General features: G+C 45.8%; 1 protein-coding gene across 1 annotated transcript in view; it reads right to left on the minus strand.

The window, feature by feature from the left end:
* KCNH3 (potassium voltage-gated channel subfamily H member 3) overlaps positions 1-22,903 on the minus strand; it is an 88,772-nt gene that overhangs the window by 14,001 nt on the left and 51,868 nt on the right. The window contains exons 2-8 of the mRNA XM_081968360.1: positions 20,965-21,198; positions 17,547-17,681; positions 11,770-11,900; positions 7,937-8,189; positions 5,922-6,079; positions 5,611-5,818; positions 1,192-1,455 (exon numbers count right to left, since the gene is read on the minus strand). Coding sequence (XP_081824486.1) covers positions 1,192-1,455; positions 5,611-5,818; positions 5,922-6,079; positions 7,937-8,189; positions 11,770-11,900; positions 17,547-17,681; positions 20,965-21,198 — 1,383 coding nt within the window. The remainder of the gene's footprint in view (positions 1-1,191; positions 1,456-5,610; positions 5,819-5,921; positions 6,080-7,936; positions 8,190-11,769; positions 11,901-17,546; positions 17,682-20,964; positions 21,199-22,903) is intronic.

A 22,903-nucleotide genomic window follows, 5' to 3' on the forward strand; every position in this document is an offset into this window, starting at 1 on the left:
GGAAACATCGCAAATGGTGATTACATGACTCCGGGACGCTGTAACTGTCATAATACATGCCAGTTATCAACTGTGTCAAATTTTGATCGTGTGACCCTGAGTATGTTGCTACGGTTGTGAGTGCAAGGACTGGTCATCAGTTATTTTTTTCAGTCCTATTGTAAGTTTGAACAGTTGCTAAATGAATAGTTGTAAATCGAGGATTCGTCTCCGTCCAATTCATATCTTTTATTTATAATCTCATTCTATGGATGTATTTCTGCATGTCCTGGCCTAAGATGAAATTACTTATTTGAATGGTCAGTTTATTATTTATTATGTGTCTGCTTTTTTCTCCAAAAAACAATATCCTAAAAAAGCCTGCTCTCCAACATACAGATCCTTGCCCCATATCACTGTAGTTGTGGTTGTAATCCCACTATTTTGCAATTAAACCATAAACTAATCTTACCCAATGTTGCTATCTCTAGCTGTCTTGGACAAACATGGCAGCTAAGAATTCGGGAAGCTGAGAATCTGGGGAACATCCAGAGAATATCCAGGTGGAAGAAGCAGCACAAAAACTGAATCAGGAGAAGCATTCCAGAATTCCAGAAGAATTCCTCATTGGTTGCCCATGCAACCAATGAATGGGCAGGGAAGCAGGCCCCTCCTTACCTTGACAAGTCTTCTTCTTCTTCTTCCCCTTTCAGTAAATTCCGCTGAAGGTTAGCACAGAGTATATGAACGAGAGATATTTGGTGCACCCACCCACCCCTTGCCTCTTCTTTCTTCTTGATTTCCTTAGTCTAACAGTTAAAAGTTAGGTCTAAATTTAAAAAGGCAGCTTTCGTTTCCCACCACTAATGTGTTCCGCAATCTGAGAAGAACCGAGATCGGCCATCTGGTTTTCTTTTCTTACCATTGGAAAGAGGCTAAGGACGTAAGAACCACCTTGCTGGTTGTTGGCAATGTACCAAAATAAAACTCACAATAATAGAAGGTGCTTGGCCCGTTGTCATGAGAACTAGATTGCCCAAGAACCTGCGTTAGAAGCTGAGAGGAGGAGAAGGAAGAGAGGAGGAGGAGGAGGAGGAGGAGGAGGAGGAGGAGGAGGAGGAGGAGGAGGAGGAGGAGGAGGAGGAGGAAAGATGCTTGGGAGGTCTTACTGGTTCTCCTTGATATCCCACCTAGGGGTAGAGCCCAACTCACCCCCCACCAGCATGGTGCAGATGGAGAAAATCTTCTCTGAGTCAGTGTTTGCCGATACGTTGCCAAAGCCCACGCTGGTCAGGCTGCTGAGGGCAAAGTATAGGGAGGTAATATAAGCACTGCGCAAGGAGGGTCCCCCTAAGAGTTCCCAGGTCGTGCCGTTCAGGGAGGAAGTCTGGTTGGTAGGTTCTTCTTCACCACTGCTGTTCCTCTGAGCCAGGTAATAGGGAGTCTCCAGGCGTCGAGCCAGCTCCTGCAGCCAACCTGCAAGGATGGGGAAGAAGGAAGCCAAGCTAGAAGAATACCCACCATAAGCTCCTTCTCCTGAATACTATTCCTTCACCCTTATAGATGGGGTTCCTTTCCCAAAAAACCATGCCAGCTGCAGACACGGCCTCTTCTGGTCCCGTGTCCTGCAGAAGAACCTAAATAGTAAAGCCTTGTAGGCCAGGAGATAGAAGTTCCAACATTGGTCCATCAGAGAGCTTTGGACAACCAGGACATGCAGGCAATTGCCTTCATTTGAATCTCTTTTAACAGGACTGTACTGAAACAAAATGGGGTACACAACCTATTAGCCTTCCAGGCATTGTTGGACCATAATTCCTGACATCTTTCCCACTCATCATACTGCCCGGGATGGATGGGAATCAGCCAGTGGTGAAATCTAATATTTTTTTACTACCGGTTCTGTGGGCGTGGTTTGGTGGGCGTGGCTTGGTGGGGCCATGTGACTATGTAGTCATTTTAACTGGGGGATCAAAAGACAGAAAATCACTTTAACAATGTTCCTGCTGGAGCAGGGTTGGACTAGATGACCAACAGGTCCCTTCCAGCCCTGGATTATCCTCTGAAGCTGCCGGGTTTGTAGTCCTTCCTTCCGTTCCTTTTTCCCTCCCTCCCTCCCTCCCTCCCTCCCTCCCTCCCTCCCTTTCTTTTTTTTTCTTTCTTTCTTTCTTTTTCTTTCTTTCTTTCTTTCTTTTTCTTTCTTTCTTTCTTCTTTCTTTCTTTCCTTCTTTCCTTCTTTCCTTCTTTCCTTCCTTCCTTCTTTCCTTCCTTCCTTCCTTCCTCCCTCCCTCCCTCCCTCCCTCTCTCTCTCTCTCTCTTTCTCTCTTTCTTTCTCAGCACCCCCCCCCCCCGTTTTTGGCCTAGCAGGTTTCAGCACTCTGCCAGCAAAATGGGCTCCTGATCTCCACACCCAGTTGTGACCGTCTCCTACAATCCTCTGCCAGCGAAAATGAAGCTCACGAGGGCCACACGTGACCCTCCTGAGCTCCGTTTTTGCTGGCAGAGGCACTGTGGTCCTTTGCTGTTTCCAGGGCTGCCTGGTGGGTCACATCTAAGCACCCTGTGGGTTGGATTTGGCCCGTGGGCCTTGAGTTTGACACCCCTGTTTTAGATCAGTCCTGAGAGATTCTAGAGTGTGGCTATCCTGAACCTCTTCCCCATTATCTCAGGACTGTGCCGTCTCTTGTTCTGAGCCTCTTTCCGGGAAGGCACTGAGTTGGCAAAATATTCCCCACTCTGATCACAGTTTTTCTGTCTGGCTTTAAAGGTATATTTTCTGTGGATGTGTCATATCCCTCTACAAATATAATGTCTTTCACCACACACTGAGGGCACACGTTCTCTAAATTCCTGATTGCCCAGCCTTCTATAGATCAGTGGTTTTCAATCCCCCCCCACCCCCATTATGGAACAAAAATGAATTAATTAGTTCTTGGAATCCCCGATTAAAGCTCTTTTTGATAGAAAAACAGCTGAATCAGAGTGAACTATTCTTATTTTTAATCTTCACCTCTCACAGAACACACCAGGTTCTTACAAGACCCTGGGGTTCCATGGGACACCGTTTAAAAATTCCTGGCAATGGCTGCACACATCATGAGCTTTCTTCATGCAAAGTGCTCCCACCTGGAATCCATACTGAAGCACGGTGGCACTATTTGACCCCTGTCACTGCACATTTAAGCCAGTCATACCCACTGGCCTCTAAATGAATGTTCACATAGGGGTGTCAAACTCGCATCGTCATGGTGGCGTCACGTGACATATCTGGACTTTTTACCCCTTCACTAAGCCGGGCGGGGGCATGGCCAGTGTGTGACGCATATGGCCCATGCGGCGCAAGTTTGACAGCCCTGGCATAGGGCATTTGCTAAGGCTTCTCTCTTGCAGCCATTTATGCTCTCAGAGACTTAGTCAAGCGGCTGCATGCAATGTTGAAAATAAATGTAGTCAGCACAATCTTTCACTTAGACCAGTGATGGCCAACACATATGTCAAGAACGACATGCCATGACATTTTTGGGGACACGCCAATGTCCACCCGTACCCAACAATGATTATTATTGAAAGCACATCCTGTTCTCACTTAATTTTCCCAGGCTGTGGAGCAGGGGTGGGTTCCGGCTGCCAGTTATGTGGGTGTGGCTTGGTGGGCATGGCAGGAGAAGGATGCTGCAAATCTCCATTCCCTCCCCACTCCAGGGGAAGGATACTGCAAAATCTCCATTTCCTCCACACTCCAGGGGAAGGATACTGCAAAATCTCCATTCCCTCCACACTCCAGGGGAAGGATACTGCAAAATCTCCATTCCCTCCACACTCCAGGGGAAGGATACTGCAAAATCTCCATTCCCTCCACACTCCAGGGGAAGGATACTGCAAAATCTCCATTCCCTCCACACTCCAGGGGAAGGATGCTGCAAAATCTCCATTCCCTCCACACTCCAGGGGAAGGATACTGCAAAATCTCCATTCCCTCCACACTCCAGGGGAAGGATGCTGCAAAATCTCCATTCCCTCCACACTCCAGGGGAAGAATACTGCAAATCTCCATTCCCTCCCCACTCCAGGGGAAGGATACTGCAAAATCTCCATTCCCTCCACACTCCAGGGGAAGGATACTGCAAAATCTCAATTCCCTCCGCACTCCAGGGGAAGGATGCTGCAAAATCTCCATTCCCTCCCCACCCCACTAACCGGCTTTCCAGCTCCTTTCCAGCTTCTTCTATGCAGGGCAACAGAAGAAGACCCAGCTGATCAGCTGGGACTCGGGAGGCAGTGAATAGATGGGGGGAGGAGCAAGTCAGAGGTGGTATTTTCCGCTTCTCCAAACTACTCAAAATTTCTGCTGCTGGTTTTCCAGAACCGGTCAGAACTGGCTGACCTCTGGAAGTGGGACTGTGAGGTCTCAGGAGCTCCTCAGGACTCCTTCCCCATTCCAGTTCTCGCAGACCCCAGATAATTTGAAAAGCCAAAAGACGAAGGGAAGCTTAGGCCCCAAAGGCTTATATAGGCCCCAAAGCCAAGGTGAAATTTATCCCATCTCTCTGCAGCTCATTCTCCCAACATTGGTCACTTTCTCTCTCTTTTCTATGGGAGATGGCAAGCCAGAGGCAGCATTTAATGAAGGATTAAAACAGCTTTCCCCAATGAAGTGCCACCTGGATCAGTAGTGGGTTTCAGCTCCTGTTGCAACTGATACGCTGTAACAGGAGCCGGGCGTACAACACAGGCACATGCGCTGCATGTACATGCGCACCCACCGCCTGCAATGCTCCAGCTGCTCGGTGGAGCATCGCGCAGGCGCCATACGCTGGGCGCGTATGTACAGATGGCCCATTTCCTTCAAATCCAGGTAAGGAACGAGGGCGGGCGGGCCCTCCAAAGTACTGTTCTGGTACGGTGGCTGCTGCTTCCAGCAGGCACTGGTACACGGGTATCGGGGCGTACCGCCTGCAACCCACCACTGATCTGGATGTGTGTTGGATGTCAGTTCCCATTATTTCACCCAGTGTGCCCAAAGGGAATGGAGCAAATCAGGACTTTGTACCATCCCAGTTGAAAGCCAAGGCATCATATCAGAGGAGGAATGTAATTTGAAAGCAAGGAGGAAAGAGATCCATCGTTAAACCAAGATAAATCCAGAGAGCCTGGAGATTCTCCCAGCTCTCCTCATTTAAAAAAGAAAAGGGAAGAAAATACTCTGCTTCACTGAGTTGCAACAGATATATCACCCTTGAGCACTGAGTCTCTCTCTCTCTGTCTCTCCACACTCCCCATGGGATTTGGCAGCTCTATCTCAAAGCCAATGTGGCAGTTACTTGTTAATTTGTCGCCATGCGGTCCCTAGAGTCTGCTGGAGAATGGTAATTATGAAAGAGCTCATAGTCCCCAACACGAGAGAAGACTCTGCGGCTTATTTCTGCACTTGGCTGGAGGCGGCCACAGCCATTCATACATGCTTTCCTGCTTCTACTTGGCCTTACAGTGCATCTTCCGTACAGTTGCAACATGCAGAAGTCTGGGGAGGTCCCCCTCTAATCTGGGAGAAGAAAATAACGCACCCACACCCGTCACTTGACACCCCCCACCCAGAGTCCCACACCAAGGAAGTTAGGCCCCGGCACGCACCTATCCCGGGCAACTGGGAGGGGCTGCTCTCCACTTCCCGCTGGCCGATGAAGTACCAGACGCAGGCGACCCAGTGAGCCAGAAGGGCAAAGACAGTCATGAGCAAGGTAAGCACCACAGCGCTGTACTGGGAGTACCGATCCAGGTTGGGCAGCAGCCGTAGTAACCGCAAGAGCCTCACCGTCTTCAGCAGGTGTGCCCCAAAGTACTGGAGGAAAAGAAAAGACCAGATATGCCTACACAGCACCCTCTGGGGTTGAGGGGGAACGTTGTGATGGTGCCCCATCAGGGAGGTTCTGAGCCCAACTCACCACGTTGACCTTGAAGGCATAGAGAAGGTCGAAGGGTAATGCTGCTAAGAGGTCCAGCACGAACCAGCGGGTCAGGTAGTGTAGGAATATAGCATGAGGATCGAAGACCACCTGCCCTGATTTGCTGACAAATGTGGTGCGAAAATTCAACACAATGTCTGCAAAACAATGTAAACAACAACAATCAAAGAATGGCAACCCTTATGCAAGTCTTCCTTCCCTTGGTGTCTTCCAGGTTACAGAATGACACAATTCAAAGGCATCTGGTAGGAAAGGCGAGGCTATGTCAGGCCTGCAGCCATCTTCTTTTGGATCTTTGGCCTGCCACGCTTTCTGTTATTCTACTATGCATTTTCTATTGTGGGAAAATGGGAGGGGGGATTGTACAGAGTTAGATGAGATGTAGCCATAACGAAATTCTTTGTAGAAAGCCAAGGTCATCCTTTGTCTCTGCACCTCTGCATCTGACCAGAATTGGAGGGTGGAAGCTGCCAGCATGGCAGTGGGAAATTGGACCATGTGATGGACTTGTGGGTGTGGGGGTGAGATCTTGAACTTTCAACTAGGTGGGGAAAAACGGGAAGCTTTTAGATTCGGGTTTTCCCAGATGTGCCAACATGACTCTCTTAATAAATTGGAACTTTGAGCAATACTTTGCCTTGGACTCTGATTCTGGGTGCTCTTTGGAATGCTGACAGGCTACTTAATACTCTCACCACCTGATGCTTTCAAGCTGTGAGCCCACCATCATGTTTTTCTTACTATGCAAATGGTCGCTTGAGTGGAAGCCGCAGAATGACGCTCATATATAGCTGAGCTCACCCCAAACAGCTCCTTTGCCAGTGAAAGGAAATCACCTCCTGGGAAGGCCCTAGCCTGTTAGACATGAGTCAGAAGACCTGGGAGGGAGGCAAAAAGGGCTCTCTTCAAGCCAGCTATGAGCAAGAAATCCTTTGAGCTGGTCAAGCAGGATCTAACTCCATGGTGCAATTTTGATCTGGGACCACAGTTGCCAGACCCTTAACAATCTCCAATTTTGGAAGCAAAGAACTTTTCAGGCAGAGCCGTGGTGGTGCAGTGGTTACAACGCAGTATTGCAGGCTATTTCTGCTGGCTGCCGGCTCGATTCTCACCAGCTCAAGGTTGACTAGGCCTTCCATCCTTCCGAAGTTAGTAAAATGAGGAGCCAGATTGTTGGGGGACAAGATGCTGAGTCTGTAAACTGCTTAGAAAGGGCTGTAAAAGCTGTGAAGCAGCATATGAGTCTTAAGTGCTATTGCTAGTGCTATCACAAATCTTCACAGTTCAAAACCAGAGCCTAGCCTTCTTGGATTCCAGTTGCCAAATTCCCAAATGCAGAAATGAGAGTCTTTCTAACAGTCCCTGCACTTCAAACACCATTAGGCCTGTAGGGTTTCAGAGTCGATCTGCCTGGTTGCCCATCAAGTTCAGTATTAAAGGTAGCGCTCAACTTACAACCAGAATTGGGACCAGAATTTCCATTGCTATGCACGGCGGTTGTTAAGTGAGTCATGCCTGATTTTACATTCTTTGCCATGGTTCTTAAGTGCATCACTGCTGTTGTTAAATGAATTGTGTGTGATCGTGAATCAAATCCGACTTTGCTTTTTGGAAGCTAGCTGGGAATGTCACCAAGGGGAGGAAGGAAGGCATGCAAATGGCGCTCCATGGTCCTGGAATGCCGCCATTGTGGTAAAAGACATGCCAGTTGCTGGGTGCCCACATTTTCATTATGTGACCCTGGGGATACTGGGAACATCGTAAGTGAAAAGACCGGTCAGACGTCACTTTTTTCAGTGTTGTCATTTCAAGCAGTCCCTAAATGAATGATTGTAAGTTGAGGACAACCTGTATTTACACTGACCAGCGGCAGCTGCTCTCCGATTCTCCTCTATCTTGGAACATCAGGAATTAAATAGGGGGCTGTTTGCATCTTAATCCTGAAGGCTGCCAACATGCCCCACCCTCCCAGGTGCTGATACCTGTCCCCATACCTAAGATAAAAAGGATTTCAACAGAGAGATCACAGACACTGGGGGGCGCCCGAGAAGCCTCTGGAAGCCTTTCATCCTTGGTGCCGTTGAAGCAGACACTGTAGGGTACTGTGACAGCCACATACAACGTGGCCAGGAGAATCAGTCCGTCCCAGCCAGCCTTGAAGGTACCGTAATGCAGCAGGATGAATGGCGACTTGCGAGCAGCAGCCACTTTGTATTCAGGCAATGCGGGCTTCTCACCAAACACGCCCTGGAGAGAAACCAACAAGAGAGATTAAATGCTCGGGAACTGCAAGTCTAGAATATCACTGCCAACAATGGTCACCGTGGAAAGCAGGGGTCCCAGACAGGGGTGGGTTTCAATTTTTTTTTACTACCGGTTCAGTGGGCGTGGCTAGAGGGGTGAGCATGTGACTGAGTGGGGTGGCCAAGTTGACGTCACTCACGCACACTCAGTCACATGACCCTCTCACCAAGCCATGCCCACCGAAACCGTGATGAAAAGTTTTAACCGGGGGGGGGGGGGGCGGACTACAGCCTTGGAGCTAAGGGAGCGCCTGCAAGCTACCCAGTAAGAAAAAAAAAGTTTTTGTCCTCCCTGGCCACAAAGAACACTCTGCAGGCTTCAGCAGGGCTGGGGGAAGGGAAAAACGCCCCCATTGTTGCAAAAAAATGATCAGTTTTTCACAAAAAAGGGGCATTTTTCTCTTCCCCCAGCCCTGCTGAAGCCTGCAGAGTGCTTCTGGAGGCTGGGGGAAGGCAAAAACGCCTCTGTTTTTGTGAAAAACAGCCCATCTCTGGGACCTCTCTGGGACTGGCATGTGCATACCATTAAAAAAAGGGGGGGGGGGGAATTCATTTTTTCAATGAAGATTGTTCTGCGCATGTGCAGAACAGAAAATAAAGATGGCGGCACCCAGGATAGAACCAGTACGGTCACGTGTCCACCGGAGTTACTACCTATTCAGCCGAACTGCACCGTACTGATAGGAACCCACCTCTGATCCCAGGATTGAGCAAACCCTCCCCACTTGGCCTGTGTGGGATGGCAGGCAGGGAGACCCTGAGGAATCCATCAAGTAGGGAAATTAAGAATGAGTGGGTGATTTTGCATCCAATTGGCCCACCACTGGATCTGCCTGCTTTTTGGGTCCTATTGTTGGGTACTGTGGTGTGATGGAATGTGCACCTGCAGCATTAGAGAGGAGAGTATTTTGCCAACTCAGTGCCTTCCCAGAAAGTGGCTCAGATCAAGAGACGGCACAATCCTGAGCTGATGGGGAAGAGGTTCAGGGTAGCCACACCCTAGAATCTTTCGGGATAGATCTAGTACGGGGGGGTTAAACTCAAGGCATGTGGGCCGGATCCAGCCCATGGGGTCCTTACATCTGGCCCCTGAGGTCCCCCTGGAAACAGCGGAGGACTGGCCCATGGTGCCTCTGCCAGCAAAAACAGAGCTCGCGCAGGCCACATGCGGCCCTCCTGAGCTCCATTTTTCTAGCAGAGGGTTGCAGGAGGCTGTTGCCGCCATTTTTGGTGCTCAGGCCACCACAGGCAGCTCCAACACGGCACTCAGGCCACCGCAGGCAGCTCCAACACGAGTGATGTCGAGCTGGTCACGCCCATCCTGGCCACGCCCCCATTCTCCCCCAACCCCCGAGGTCAAACACAACCCTGCTACAGCCCTCAATGAAATTGAGTTTGACACCCCTTGTCTAGTACATTGGGAGGTTATAGCTTTAGTTTGGCAAGATTCTGTCCATTAGCCATGAGCAAATAAAATATTGAACTCAAATGGATCTCATTGTCCCATCTCTAGGCTTGGGCCTGACAGCTAGTAGGTTAAAGAATGTCTATTTGAAATCCTGCCTGGTGCGGCCCCTCTAGGGATCCCAAACTGGCGATCTCAGGTCTACAACTCAGTGTTGTGCCACTGCCGTGCTAACCAGGGAATTCTAGAGGATGCAGACTGAGAATATTTGGAGGGGGCCAGGATGGGCCAGGCAAGATTTAAAATCTTAAATCCTTTCCAGGATTATTTTGCCCTGATCCAGTAAAGCTCAGATACATATGCCTCAGTCTCTGAATACAGATCTTCTTCACAAAATTAAGGGCTTAAGAAGGATAACTAATTAAATGTGACTACTACCCATCTGTAACCTCTGGAGGGAAGGGTGTACTGCATTTGGTTGCATGCTCCAGTAACTACACACTGCTACAACTTAAACCAAATACAAGTACATTCAATGGGGCTGCCTGAGATTGTTGATATTTCTGTGCTTTTCTATTTTTTCTGTTTCGGTATCTGTTGACTTTTGCAGTGAATGAACCTGTTTTATATTTAGTGTATGTTTAATAAAGAAATGTTGATATAAAAACACATGAGCCAGCTGTTTCATTAATCAGGGTGAAGGATTGCCCTGGGCAGTAGATTTTGAGTGTTATTTATAAAATCTGTATCATATTCTTGGAAAACAGAGCTGTTTATGCTGCTGCATGACTTATTCTTCATCGTTAAATTAGCCTCGCTCTGTCCTAAGACATAATAAAAAAATACCAACACTGAAGTGAGACTCAATGGCCAACTGGCTGACATCTGCATGTGGAATAGAAGGGGCAAAATAATTTTAGACTGGCCTTCATTAGCATAAATTAATGTCTAGATAATCATGGGAGTACAGGTACTCCTTGAGCTATGGCCACAATTGAGCACAAAATTAATGTTGCTAAATGAAACATTTGTTAAGGGAGTTTGCCCCATTTTACGACTTTTCTTGCCACAGTTGTTAAGTGAATCACTGCATTTGTTAAGTTAGCAACACGTTTGTTAAGGGAACCTGGCTTCCCCATTGACTTTGCTTGTCAGGAGGTCGCAAAAGCTGATGACATGATCCTGGGGCACTGCAATTGTCATAATAATAAATATATGAACCATTTGCCAAGCATCTGAATTTTGATCATGTGACCATGGGGATGCTGCGATGGTCATAAGTGTGAAAAACGATCGCAAGTCACATTTTTCAGTGCTGTAAGTTTGAACGGTCATTAAATGAACTGTTGTAAGTCAAGGACTACCTGTATGTAATTTCAGGGCTTGTGGTTCCCTAAAAAAGGAGATAGAGAAATGTGCAAGAGATAGAGCAGCAGCACCAGTGTGATGCACCATGTGGTGGCCTGCCGTGAGCAATGGCACCGGCACAACAAGGTATGATAATCATTTGGTCATCCTCCATGTGAAATCAAGCAATTTTGAGGTCCTCCTTCAAGCATCGTCTTGTTTAGATGGCAGAGCAACAAGTCTAGTGTCCTTTGAGGTACACTATTTTCTTTTTCTCAGGTGGTTCAAGTTGCCCCATATTCATTTAATAGTGCTGACACATGAAGGCACTTTCATTTAAAGATGCTTTGGAAACGTATCTCCAATTATTTTTGTCCTCAAGTTTACCATATTTTTGGAGTATAAGACACACCGGAGTATAAGACGCACCAAGATTTTGAAGAGGCAAATTAAAAAAAAAGTTTTTGCACTCTGCAGACCTCCCAAAAATGGCCCGTTTTTAATGTCAAAAAAGGGCATGGATAGCCTTTAGGAGCCTTGCAGAGTGCTCCTGGGTGCTTGGGGGGTAAAAATGAACAACTGGCCCATTTTCCGTTCGCAAATGTGAGCACACAACCTTCCATGCATGCGCTTTTGGCAAAAAAAAGGGCCTAAATGGGATGCCATAGAACTGGGTCAAGTGGGCGGGGCTACCTGCGATTTCTGCTGTTGGTTCGGGCGAACCGGTCCGAACTGGTAGAATACCACCTCTGGCCTTGTCCATTCTACGTACCTTGTGGAGTTTGCGTTTTCCTTTGCCCTGCTTCTGGAGATGTCCTGAGAGGTGATAAAGCACAGCCCGGCTTCGCCGACGATTGGCATTGAAGCCTTTAGCTCCAGCTCGGCTGTAACGTCGCCGTCCACCTAGCAAAAGACAAATGCTGGATGATATTTGTTATATTAGAGCAAGAAGGGTTTGTATCTGCTCTTTCAGCAGTAACCAATGCAGTCCCAATGAGAAAAGATCTCAAAATTTGAGTTTTAGAGAAATGTTTTCACCAAGCTTGAAGACGACGTCTACTGTTACAGAATATTCATACTGTATTCGATGCTTCCTTATACATATTCAATGCTTCTAACTGTCTTCCTTAGAGAATGCAGAATAACGGGGCTGGAAGGGAGCTTGGAGGTCTTCTAGTCCAACCCTCTGCTCAGGCAGGAGATCCTATACCATTCCAGACAAGTGTCTGTCAGGGTATTGATGATTTAATAGCTGACTAGCTGCTGTAATGCTGTAATGATGATGCAATGGTATCAATGAGTCAGCAGGGTTATTTGACTCTTTACCACTTTAAGAGACTGTATTATAAAAGAGGCCTTGTTGGGGCATATCTCTCTCTCCGTGTGTGCTTCTGTGCTATAGTTGATGATTGATTGCCTGATTTTGCCTAGTACGTGTATGTATATATTCCTTGTAGATAAACCACTATTGGAAAGACAAACCTCTGTTTATTGTATTTTGCTCCTGGGTTGTCTCACAACAGTCACACTATGTGCAATCTGACAGACTGTCAAGTTTCTTCTTCAAAATCTCCAGTGATGAAACACCTACAACCTCTGGAGGCAAGCTGTTAAACTGATTAATAGTTGTATCAGGAAGTTGCCTCTCTCTTTGTTAAGCTTCCAGCTGTTACTACCTGTTTTGTCCTCAGATGCTTTGGAGAATACGTGACCCCTCCTCTCTGTAGCAGTCCCTCAAATACTGGAAGACTGCTATTGTGTCACCCCTAGTCCTTCTCTTTGTTGGACTCGACTAGACACACCCAGTTCCTGCAACCGTTCATTGCATTTCATCAATATGTATCTGTTCATTAATATGACCAGGAAACTGGTCATAATGAGAAAGTAAAATATAGTACTATAGATGCCAGTTCAGAAGAAATTTCTAAATTCAATGACCTTCGCTACAAAAGAACTGGAGCCTGAGAGTTAGCTTCTTCTTATTTTTGGACACTATCCTAAATGTTATTGTTGTCTTACATCAGCAGAAAAAGCCCTTGCTTATTTTTTTGGGGGGGGGGGGGATTTTGAGTGCCTCTGAAATTCCTTCTAGGCCCACTTTCTGCTGTGGCATGAATACCCCTTTTTGTTGTTGATTTGTGATAATCCTTCACAAGCAACAAATGGGCATCTTGCACAGACAAAGGGTTGTCAGGAGTCTCATCTAGCAGAGAAGCTCTTCACAATAAGATGGAGTACAGGTAGTCCTTGACTTACAATCACAATTGAGCTCAAAATTTCTCTTGTTCTGTTGTGAAGGGAGCTATTTATTAAACGAATCTTGCTCCATTTTACAACCTTTCTTGCCTCAGTTGTTCAGTGAATCACTGCAGTTGATAAGCAGGGGTTGTATCCTACCGGCTTAGCAACCAGTTTGCTGAGACCACGCTACAAAACACTGCTCTGTAGAACAAAAGTAAAAGATCCTCTGGACACTAAGGAAAAGGAAGAATGGGAAGGTAGATGGAAGGAGCAGAATTTATTTATTTATAAAATGTATTGGCAGCCCATCTTACCATAGGGTAACTCTGAGTGGCTTACATGAAATCTAAAACATAAAAAGTTAAATTCCAACATTAAAACCAAGGATACATGAGGGAGGGCAGGGACGGAGGGGAGGATATGCTATTACTCAATCAACCACCTCCATTGCACCGTTCCCCCACTGGGGCCACAAGCCGACTGGCAAAGCCATGTCTTTAGGCGCTTATGAAAGGAGGATTGGCGCCAACCTCACATTGGGGGGGACGACAAGATGTTTCAGAGGGCAGGAGCAGAGATGGGTTCCTATTGATTTGAACTGGTTCGGTCGAGTAGGTAGTAACTCGGCCCGCCACGCTCCCGAACCGGTTCTGTCGGCAGTGCCGTAGGGGCCGCCATCTTGTTTTTTGCTTCTACGCATGCGCAGAAGCCTTTTAAAACTACTGAGCATGTGCGTGTAGTGCACATCAAGCGTGCGTACCCCTAAAGCACATCCCTGAGTGAACCGTCAATAGAAGAAGCCGGAACCCACCCCTAGGCAGGAGCAACAGCACAGAAGGCCCTCTTCCTGGACCCTGACATCCAGAATAATTGGCCTGTTGGGACCAACAGCATGCCTCCTCTGCCAGCATGAGTGATATGGGCCAATGCCAGCGGGATGAATAGTAACCCTCAAGTAACCTGGACCTATGCCATGAAGGGCTTTAAAGATGGTCACCAACACCTTGAATTGCACCCGGAAATAGACTGGTAACCAATGCAGCTCATGGATCAGTGGTGTCACAGGGGCCATTCTTGGGGGGGTCCCAAATTACCCGAGCTGCCATACTCTGCACCAGCTGTAGCTTTAGAATGCTCTTCAAGGGTAGCCCAATGTAGAGCATATTACAGTAGTCCATTTGTGAGATGACTAGGGAGTGAACCACTGAGTGAATACACATGCAGCTTATAGAGGCAAAAACCAATAGTTAGTCCTTGACTTACTGGAATTTGGATTGCTAAGTGATGTGTTTGTTAAGCTGTGTGTGACTGAATCCAATTTTACAAATCATTTCTACCACAATTTTTAGGAGAACCAGAGTGATCGTTGAGCAAATCATGTGATCATGAAGCGATCCATGTTATCGTTAAGCAAATCTTTCTTCTGCAAGTGACTTTGCATGTTGGAAGGCAGGTGGAAAGGTTGCAAATTGTGATCATGGGGTCTTAAAACACGGCAACTGTCATAAATGTGAGCCACCCGCCAGCCACCCTTCTGAATTGCAACCGCTTGGGCGTGGAGGTGGTGCGATGGTCGTAACTTCAAGGTTGGGTCCTCAGTTACTTTTTCCAAGGCCTTTGGTAACGTCAAGCCATTGTTAATGAGTAGTTGTAAGCAGAGGTGGGTTGCAAATTCCAGTGCTACCGGTTCACTTGTGCATGCGCACGAAGCATCTGGGCAGGTGGGCGGAGCCTCCCACCACTACTGGTTAACCTGATCTGGGTCAAACCGGGAACAAGCCACCTCTGGTTGTAAGCTGAGGGCTACCTCTAAGGGCCACTGCAGTCCTGCAGTTGTAAGGACAATCTGATGACGATTATTATGCTTCGTTTGGTCCTGAGATAAAAGCAGGCAGCTACTGACTGGTGAAATCACAGCAGGATATCTAATTGTCAGGGAACAGGATTCTGATCTTTGTATAATTCTTTAGTCTTATAGTGTTTGCCCAAAATATACGGAACATGGACACATGGTCAATGTGTTCAGAATGCTGAGATGCTCCTTATTTATTCCATAAGTCTTACTGCTAAAGTTATATGAATGCTATGTTTGCTTGGAACATCCATACTGTGGAATTTTAAAGCAAAGCTGTAGCTCCTTCAATAATAAGAAATGCAGAATGCCTATCCTTGGAGATATTATAGATTTTCCAGAAATAGGGGTTGTGTCCATGGTGAACTGCTCCTGTCCTAAATCTACCACCATACAACCTGTCGGAAGGAAAATCCACCTGGTTCCGTTTCAAAGACACTGGAAACATGGAGGCTGATTGGAAAGATGGTTTAATGATGACAGAACCAACAGCCATCCTCAGTCAGCTGACCAATTGGTTTGTTGAGTAGGTGGGTTTTTATAGGTTTCAGAGATGCTGCTAGTGGGGTTGTGCAATGTCTGAAATGCACTTAGGAGATTGTGCAATGTAGTGAGCTCTGTGTCTTCTGCTAAATAGTCGCGGGTTAATCCTATTATGCCCTGAAGGGTCACGTCCTGTTCTTCTTAATGCCATCACCCTGAAACTGAAGGTCTTTTGTTTTGTACATAGGCTGGCCCAGCCTTTCTTAAGAACTGCAGAAAAACCAATTACTGCCAACCTGCCTTCCATTGAGGACCTGCACACTGCACGAGTCCAAAAGAGGGCCGTGAAAATATTTACAGACCCCTCGCATCCTGGACATAAATTATTTCAACTCCTACCCTCAAAATGACGCTATAGAGCACTGCACACCAAGACAACTAGACACAAGGACAGTTTTTTCCTGAACACCATCACTCTGCTAAACAAATAATTCCCTCACCATTGTCAAACTATTCTCTAGGGCTGCATTACTATTACTATTAGTCTTCTCATTGTACCTACAACCCAACTCCTCCCACTTATGACTGCAGGACTTTGTTGTAACTTTGTAACTGTAACTTTGTTCCTTGTATCCTTACGATTTATATTTATATTGATTGTTTCCTGATTGCTTATTTGTATCCTATGACTATCATTAAGTGTTGAACCTTATGATTCGTGACAAATGTATCTCTTCTTTTATGTGTACCAAAGACAAATTCCTTGCGTGTCCAATCACACTTGGCCAATAAAGAATTCTATTCTATTCTATTCTATTCTATTCTATTCTATTCTATTCTATTCTTGGGCACAAAATATCTGTGGGGAGGGGGGCCTGAGGCTTTTAAGAAAGTCTGCTTTGTCTTTAAGAGCATGTTTCTCCATTTCTCCCTTTGGGGAAATATAATATTCTGCCTTTTTAATATTTCCAAATATTTCATTCTTCTAGCGGGGGGGGGGGAGGGGGAGGCTTCCCACAAACCACTGCTACACCAGAATGATCATGGGCGGGAGATACTAACATTACCAAAAGGGCTCAACTCTGCAAAGGCTGACACTTACATGAATATGAATGGATATCATTTAGGACAATAAAAGAAATTGTTGGGTGGAAAAAGGAGACCAGAAAGTGCAACATTTTCACATCATGTTCATACTTTATAAAGAAATGAAGACAAGTGAAAATAGTCAGAATTAGCTGCATGGATGGCTAATTAATGAAAGCTCAAATGCCACTAGTAACTTCATACGTTGTTTGGTGAATAATATACAGCGATATGCTAAAGAACAGCTTTTTGGCAGATCTCCTGCGCCTGTAACAATGCACACGACATGTCAACAGGTTCATCAGCCTTGAGTTGAGGAAGCTTCGTTTATTAGGGTTCTGTATTCCAATTGGAAAAGACCTAGGATCCTTGCCAGCAGACTGAGTCTTCAGTCGTGCTACCACGAGGTCCTACAAGTCTTCCCTTGGCATCTGAAGCAGTTTTATTTACATGCCCTCTTAACTCCATTTCATTTATGCACCACTGAACATTTGTTCGCAGAATGCTTGACTCTCGTTTTGAGAACTGTGCGTGGATTTTAAAAAAAATCACAGGGTGGTAACCAGAAGGAGAGGGAGAAAACACTGTTGCTATCATCATCATCATCATCCAACATTTGAAGGAAGGAAGACATTCCTTATTGATCTCACAATCTCTTGAGGATTTTTAAGCTTCTGTGATCCAGTAACCCACCGCCCAGGTATGTGGCAATACAATCCCCATCTTGCCTTAGCCAGCATGGACAATGAAGCAAGGGGGAGTTGTATTCCAAGTTCTCAGGAGGCCACAAATTGGTGCTCTCAAAGATAAGGTTGTACCCCAGTTTACACATTTTTCCTTTACTCCACCTCCTCCCCACCACACTTCCATCACTAGCTTTATCTCACCTCCTTCCTTCCAGTTTTCTGCGGACGCTCTGGTTTTGGTCTCTGTGATGTCTTTGTGGGAGACTAGAAAAAGGGCCACTTCCCCCTTTTCATTCTTGATAGGCACCACATCCAAGAGACACCAGAAAGGGACACCTAAAAAGATAAGGAGCCGTGTGAGTTGATGATCCTGGGATGTGGGTCAGGGAATGATCTTCTCCACTGCCATCCCCAGCACCATCTTTCTCTGCAGTTGCAAACTCTTTCTGGAGACCTAGGGAATGGCGGGAAAGAAAAGCAGGTCGGCAAACTCTTCACAGAAGGCTCAGTGTAGAAGATGGGGCTTCACTGAACAAAGAGATTGCTGCTCCTGGGTTCTGAAAATCCCAAGTAGGGGGTGCCAGCTTTCCTCCTGCTTTCCTATACTTCCTGTACAAGCAAGGACCATTCTATATTCAGCCTGGCTTTTGACCTTCAAGGTCGCATGCGTTATGCTTTGCTAAATGGGTGCTATCTGCGTCCTTATGTATTTTTAATACAATTGGTTGCACATCAAAGTCTTATTAGCTGATTGGTGGTGAGCTTTAATCATCGTCATAAATGTGGCTGTGTGCGCACTTCTGAGCACACAGGTAATACCTCTGCTGTGTGAGCATGGGTCCAGTTCAAGGTGTTGGTTATCAACTTTAAAACCCTTCATGGCCTGGGACCACCAGGCTACCTGAAGAACCATCTTATCCTAATTACATTGACCCTGATAGGTAGAGAGGGTAAGTGACTGACCTATTTTGACTGACAGGATCTAGGAAGAAAGTTTTCTCTGTTGTGGCCCCTGCCCTATGGAACATCTTGCCCCCTTAGGTGAGGCTGCCCACCTCCACCCCCCCTCTTCTGGCCTTTTGGAACTGGCATGGAAGTCTAATAATGGTATGCCATTTGGGGGGTTGCTTGGCGGTGCTTCTTCCATCTTTTTAATTCTGTTTTTTTAACTGTGCCTTTTTATATGGCTTTATCGTTTTCCGCTGTAAACCTCTCACTCCGATAGCAAAGTAAGCAGTATATAACTTTCATAAATAAAGTAAAATTGCATTTTTATCTTTTATTCTATTGTTAGTTGTATTATGACCTGGTTTGATGAGAAGAAAAGCAGGAATCGAACCAAAGAATTAGCACTGAAACTGGCTGAAAGACCTAGAAATAATTCTGGTTTCATTTCTATTGCATTTTATAGAGGCTGAACTACAAAAGAAAAATGGGAAATTAATACTGTATATGGAAACTGTGGCACAATTATTGTATGCACAAAGAAGAAGAACAAAATAACCACAGTAGAAGATAGGATTATAAAATTGATGGAGCTTGTAGAAATGGCAAAGTTATCCATTTTTTTCAGGGAAAAACAAGAGAAAGACTTTTTTTAAAAAAAAATCTGGAAGCCTTAAAAGGACTTTTTGTTAAAATAAGGAAAGACTGAATTGATGATTTATGGACTTGGGGATTGAAAGGGTTAAAGAGAAGAAGAAACAATAAGGTGGCAATTACTTGGTAGAAAAGGTTGGAAGTTATAACTGAGCTCCCTTTTTCTAACTTTCTTATTTTTCCCTTCCTTTTTTTCTTTCTTTGCACCTTTTTCACTGACTTTTCTTTACCTAAAGGTAAAGGTTCCCCTCGCACATATGTGCTAGTCATTCCTGACTCTAGGGGGCGGTCCTCATCTCTGTTTCAAAGCTGGAACCAGCACTGTCTGAAGATGTCTCCGTGGTCATGTGGCCAGCATGACTAAACACTGAAAGTGCACAGAACGCTGTTACCTTCCCACCAAAGGTGGTCTCTATTTTTCTACTTGCATTTTTACATGCTTTCGAACTGCTAGGTTGGCAGAAGCTGGGACAAATAATGGGAGCTCACTCCGTTACGCGGTGCTAGGGTTTCGAACTGCTGACCTGCCAACCTTTCTGATCGACATGCTCAACGTCTTAGCAACTGAGCCACCGCTTCCCTATTTCTTTAGGGAAATTCTTTCTTTACTTTACCCCTTTTTCTAAATTTTATTGCTTTAATCTCTTAATTTAATAAATTATTAAATTTATAAATTTAATAAAACGTGTGTTTGTGCGTAGGTGGGTATATAAATGGACCCACTGCAGTATACATATTTATTAGTATGGTGACATCCACACTCCACTCGTTGCCCGAGTGCTGGTATCTGCTTCTCACGGTTATTGAATAAACCTCTCCTCTATCTGTTGGCCTCCTTTAGTCATTGGGTAGAGAATTGTTATTCCACAACATGGCACTCACCATCTGCTCTTAAAACATCTTTGGTGTTCACACAGAAGTGGGAGGAGTGGTGTGAACAAATCTCAGCATGCATGTAGGTGTGTGACTATGGGCATTCCTAAGCATGCTAAATTAAATAGCAGTCTTTTCCCCCCCAACTGCTTCCTCCTTGGCAATGGAGAGACTCACAGATCAGGGATATATAAATATATAGGGGATACAGACAATTCAATCCAGGGCACTGGTTTTGGGGTGCAGAGGCTGCCCTTGAGCCCCCCCACATACACTTTCAGTTGAAACAAAAACCAGGGAGCAGGCAGGGGAAAGGTCTGGAAAGCCGCTCATTTTCATGCTAGACGTGAAGAAAAGAAATTGCTCCAAGGCCCACATTGTTCTTCACTTGAAATGCTTCCAGAAGGGTCTCTGTTGCAAGAGGTCCACATAGAAAACACAATAAGAGCACTGCCATTTTCACAGTTGTGTAGAGTAGGGAAGCAGAGGCAGCGCAATTTGCTTAGCCAGCCCGAGCCACTAACATTCGCTTGCTGCATATTATTAAAGATCTTCTTTTCCAGCTAATTTTCTCTCAAGCAATATTCATAACACAAAAACACACAGAGGGAGACACAGGAGGGGGGGCAGTCAGTCAGGGGCAAAATCCACTTACCTTTGCTACTGGTTCGGTAGCAAGGTAAGCACACTCCCTCGCTTCACTCGCACGCACCACCTCCACGCATGTGCAGGACCTCCCATGCACGCGCAGAGCATCAAAAAGGTAAGGTAAGCGAACAGCGAGGGGGAGGGGGAATCCGCTGTGCTGTGCAATTTATATTAGCTAGAAAGCAGGAAATCCTGCTTTCTAGCTAATATAAATCGTGTATCACAGCTGATCGTCGGAAAAATGATCATTTATTTATTTTACTAATGGTTCGGGTGAATCAGTAGCATTTTTACTACCAGTTTGGGCGAACCAGTCTGAACCAGTAGCAGGCAGGCAGGCAGGCAGGCAGGCAGGCAGGCAGGCAGGCAGGCAGGCAGGCAAATAGACAGACAGACAAACTCACTTTCTACATTATCTATTTCAACTTCCATTTTCCAGTCCCTGGTACAAACTTTCCCCCAACGTTTACTTGGCAATTCACTCAGAAACCGGACTCACCACTTTTCCTGTAGAGGATGAGCTCAGCTTTAAATTCCTTGCGCTCGTCAAGGGCTTTGCGGATCTGGGTGCGTACCAGCTCACTGGTGTCAGGCCCATAGAGGAAGTTGCAGGCACAGCAACGTTGCATGACCTCAGCCCGGGAGAAGCCGGTCAGTTCACAGAAGCCATCAGAACAGTACACCACCGGGAAGGCTCCCCGGACTTGGGCATTGCCCAGGACAAAATTACTGTCTGAGGAGAAAAAGAAAAGAGACGATGATCACTAGCCTGGCCAGCTATCTCAGAGAAAATCCCTTAGTCAACCTGGTGTCCACTAAGTGAGTTGCTCGGCAGCTGGGTTTCCCAACCTTGGCAATTTTAACAAATGTAGACTGGCTGCCTGGGGAATTCTGGGAGTTGAAGTCATGTGTCTTAAAGTTGGAAAACCCTGCTCTATAGAAGGGGTGTCAAACTAGCGCCCACAGGATGGATGCGTCACACACTGACCACGCCCACCCCCATTTTAAAAAGCGGGGAAAAGTCGCAATATGTCACATGATGACAATGTGACACCATGAGTTTGACGCCCCTGCTCTATAGCTTTGATCTTTGAGGCACCAACTTTCAGGACTCTTACCTAAATGTTGATATTGAATTGTTACTGTTGAAAAGCACTGGTGTACTTTATTCACTAATACACATGACAGTCAATGCTTGACTTAATTATGACTACCCTGTAAAATTTTTGAAAGGCCTAGCTTGAAGCAAGTATTCATGATGATTAGGTCATGATGAGGATTGATACCTTAGCCAGCAATAGGTCCCATAGAAATCAGTAGAATCTACTTAATTTTTGGTGTATATTAGATCTCACTATATATCACATTTCTTAGTTTTCCAGAATATTTGTAATCACACTACATATTTATTAATGACATAAATGCTGTTAGCATAATGTTTATAGTTTAAAACAACTGCTACTACTGAAACACAAAATCTACCATGATCTCATCCAGACTGCAATTAGCTGGAAGAAATATTGTCTCTCATGGCTAGGCGTTCGGACTGCTTCGGCCCAGTAGGTAGTAACTCGTTTGGACATGCCTCTGAACTGGTTCTATCAGCGGCGGCGTAGTCGCCGCCATTTTGCAATATTTTTACTACTGCGCATGTGTGTATTGCGTGCATCAAGCATGCACGCACCCGCAGTGCACCCCTGAGCAAATCGGCAGTAACAGAAGCTGGAACCCACCCCTGGTTCATTATCACCACCATATATGCATACTTTGTTTATTCAATGATCAGCCATCTGATGTCCCCCTGATGTCCACTGGACTATTAAAACCATGAAATGCTAGCAAGAGAGCCAACACATCTGTGTTGTAGGACTGTAGTTCCTTCGCATCTCAACTGCACTAGTTTGGGGGTAGGTTGCTACCTTTACTGCTATGAATCAGCCTCAGTTTTTAATGTGGGATTGAGACAACAGGTTATAGTAGGAAGCAAGGATGTGGAGGACTGTGGGGTTTTTGGTGCTCTCTAAGCTTGGTGCTTTTCTTGCAGATGTTTCATTACTAAACTAGATAACGTCATCAGAAGAGGAAAGACTGGAATGTATCTCTGAGTGAGATGTATGGAATAATAACTGTAGCAGAGTGTGGATACTTTTGAGGGACAGACAAAGATAAGGAGGTAGATTGCAATCCATGATAGTCTATCTGACATATTAAATTTGCCAGTCTTTCAAATGCACAAAGCTCTAGTAAAAGCTTTGCTGGGATTATCTATTTATTTGTTCTGTTTGTTTGCACCCTTCCTTTATTATTATTTTTTTACAAATCCCTCAAAACGGCGAACATATCCAACACATCTCCTCTCTCTATTTTCCCCACCACAACAGTCCTGCGAGGTGAGTTGGGCTGAGAGAGATTGACTGGCTCCAAAATCACCCAACCGG

This window comes from Natrix helvetica, assembly GCF_964273705.1.
Source record: "Natrix helvetica genome assembly, chromosome: 1".
NCBI lineage: Eukaryota > Metazoa > Chordata > Lepidosauria > Squamata > Natricidae > Natrix > Natrix helvetica.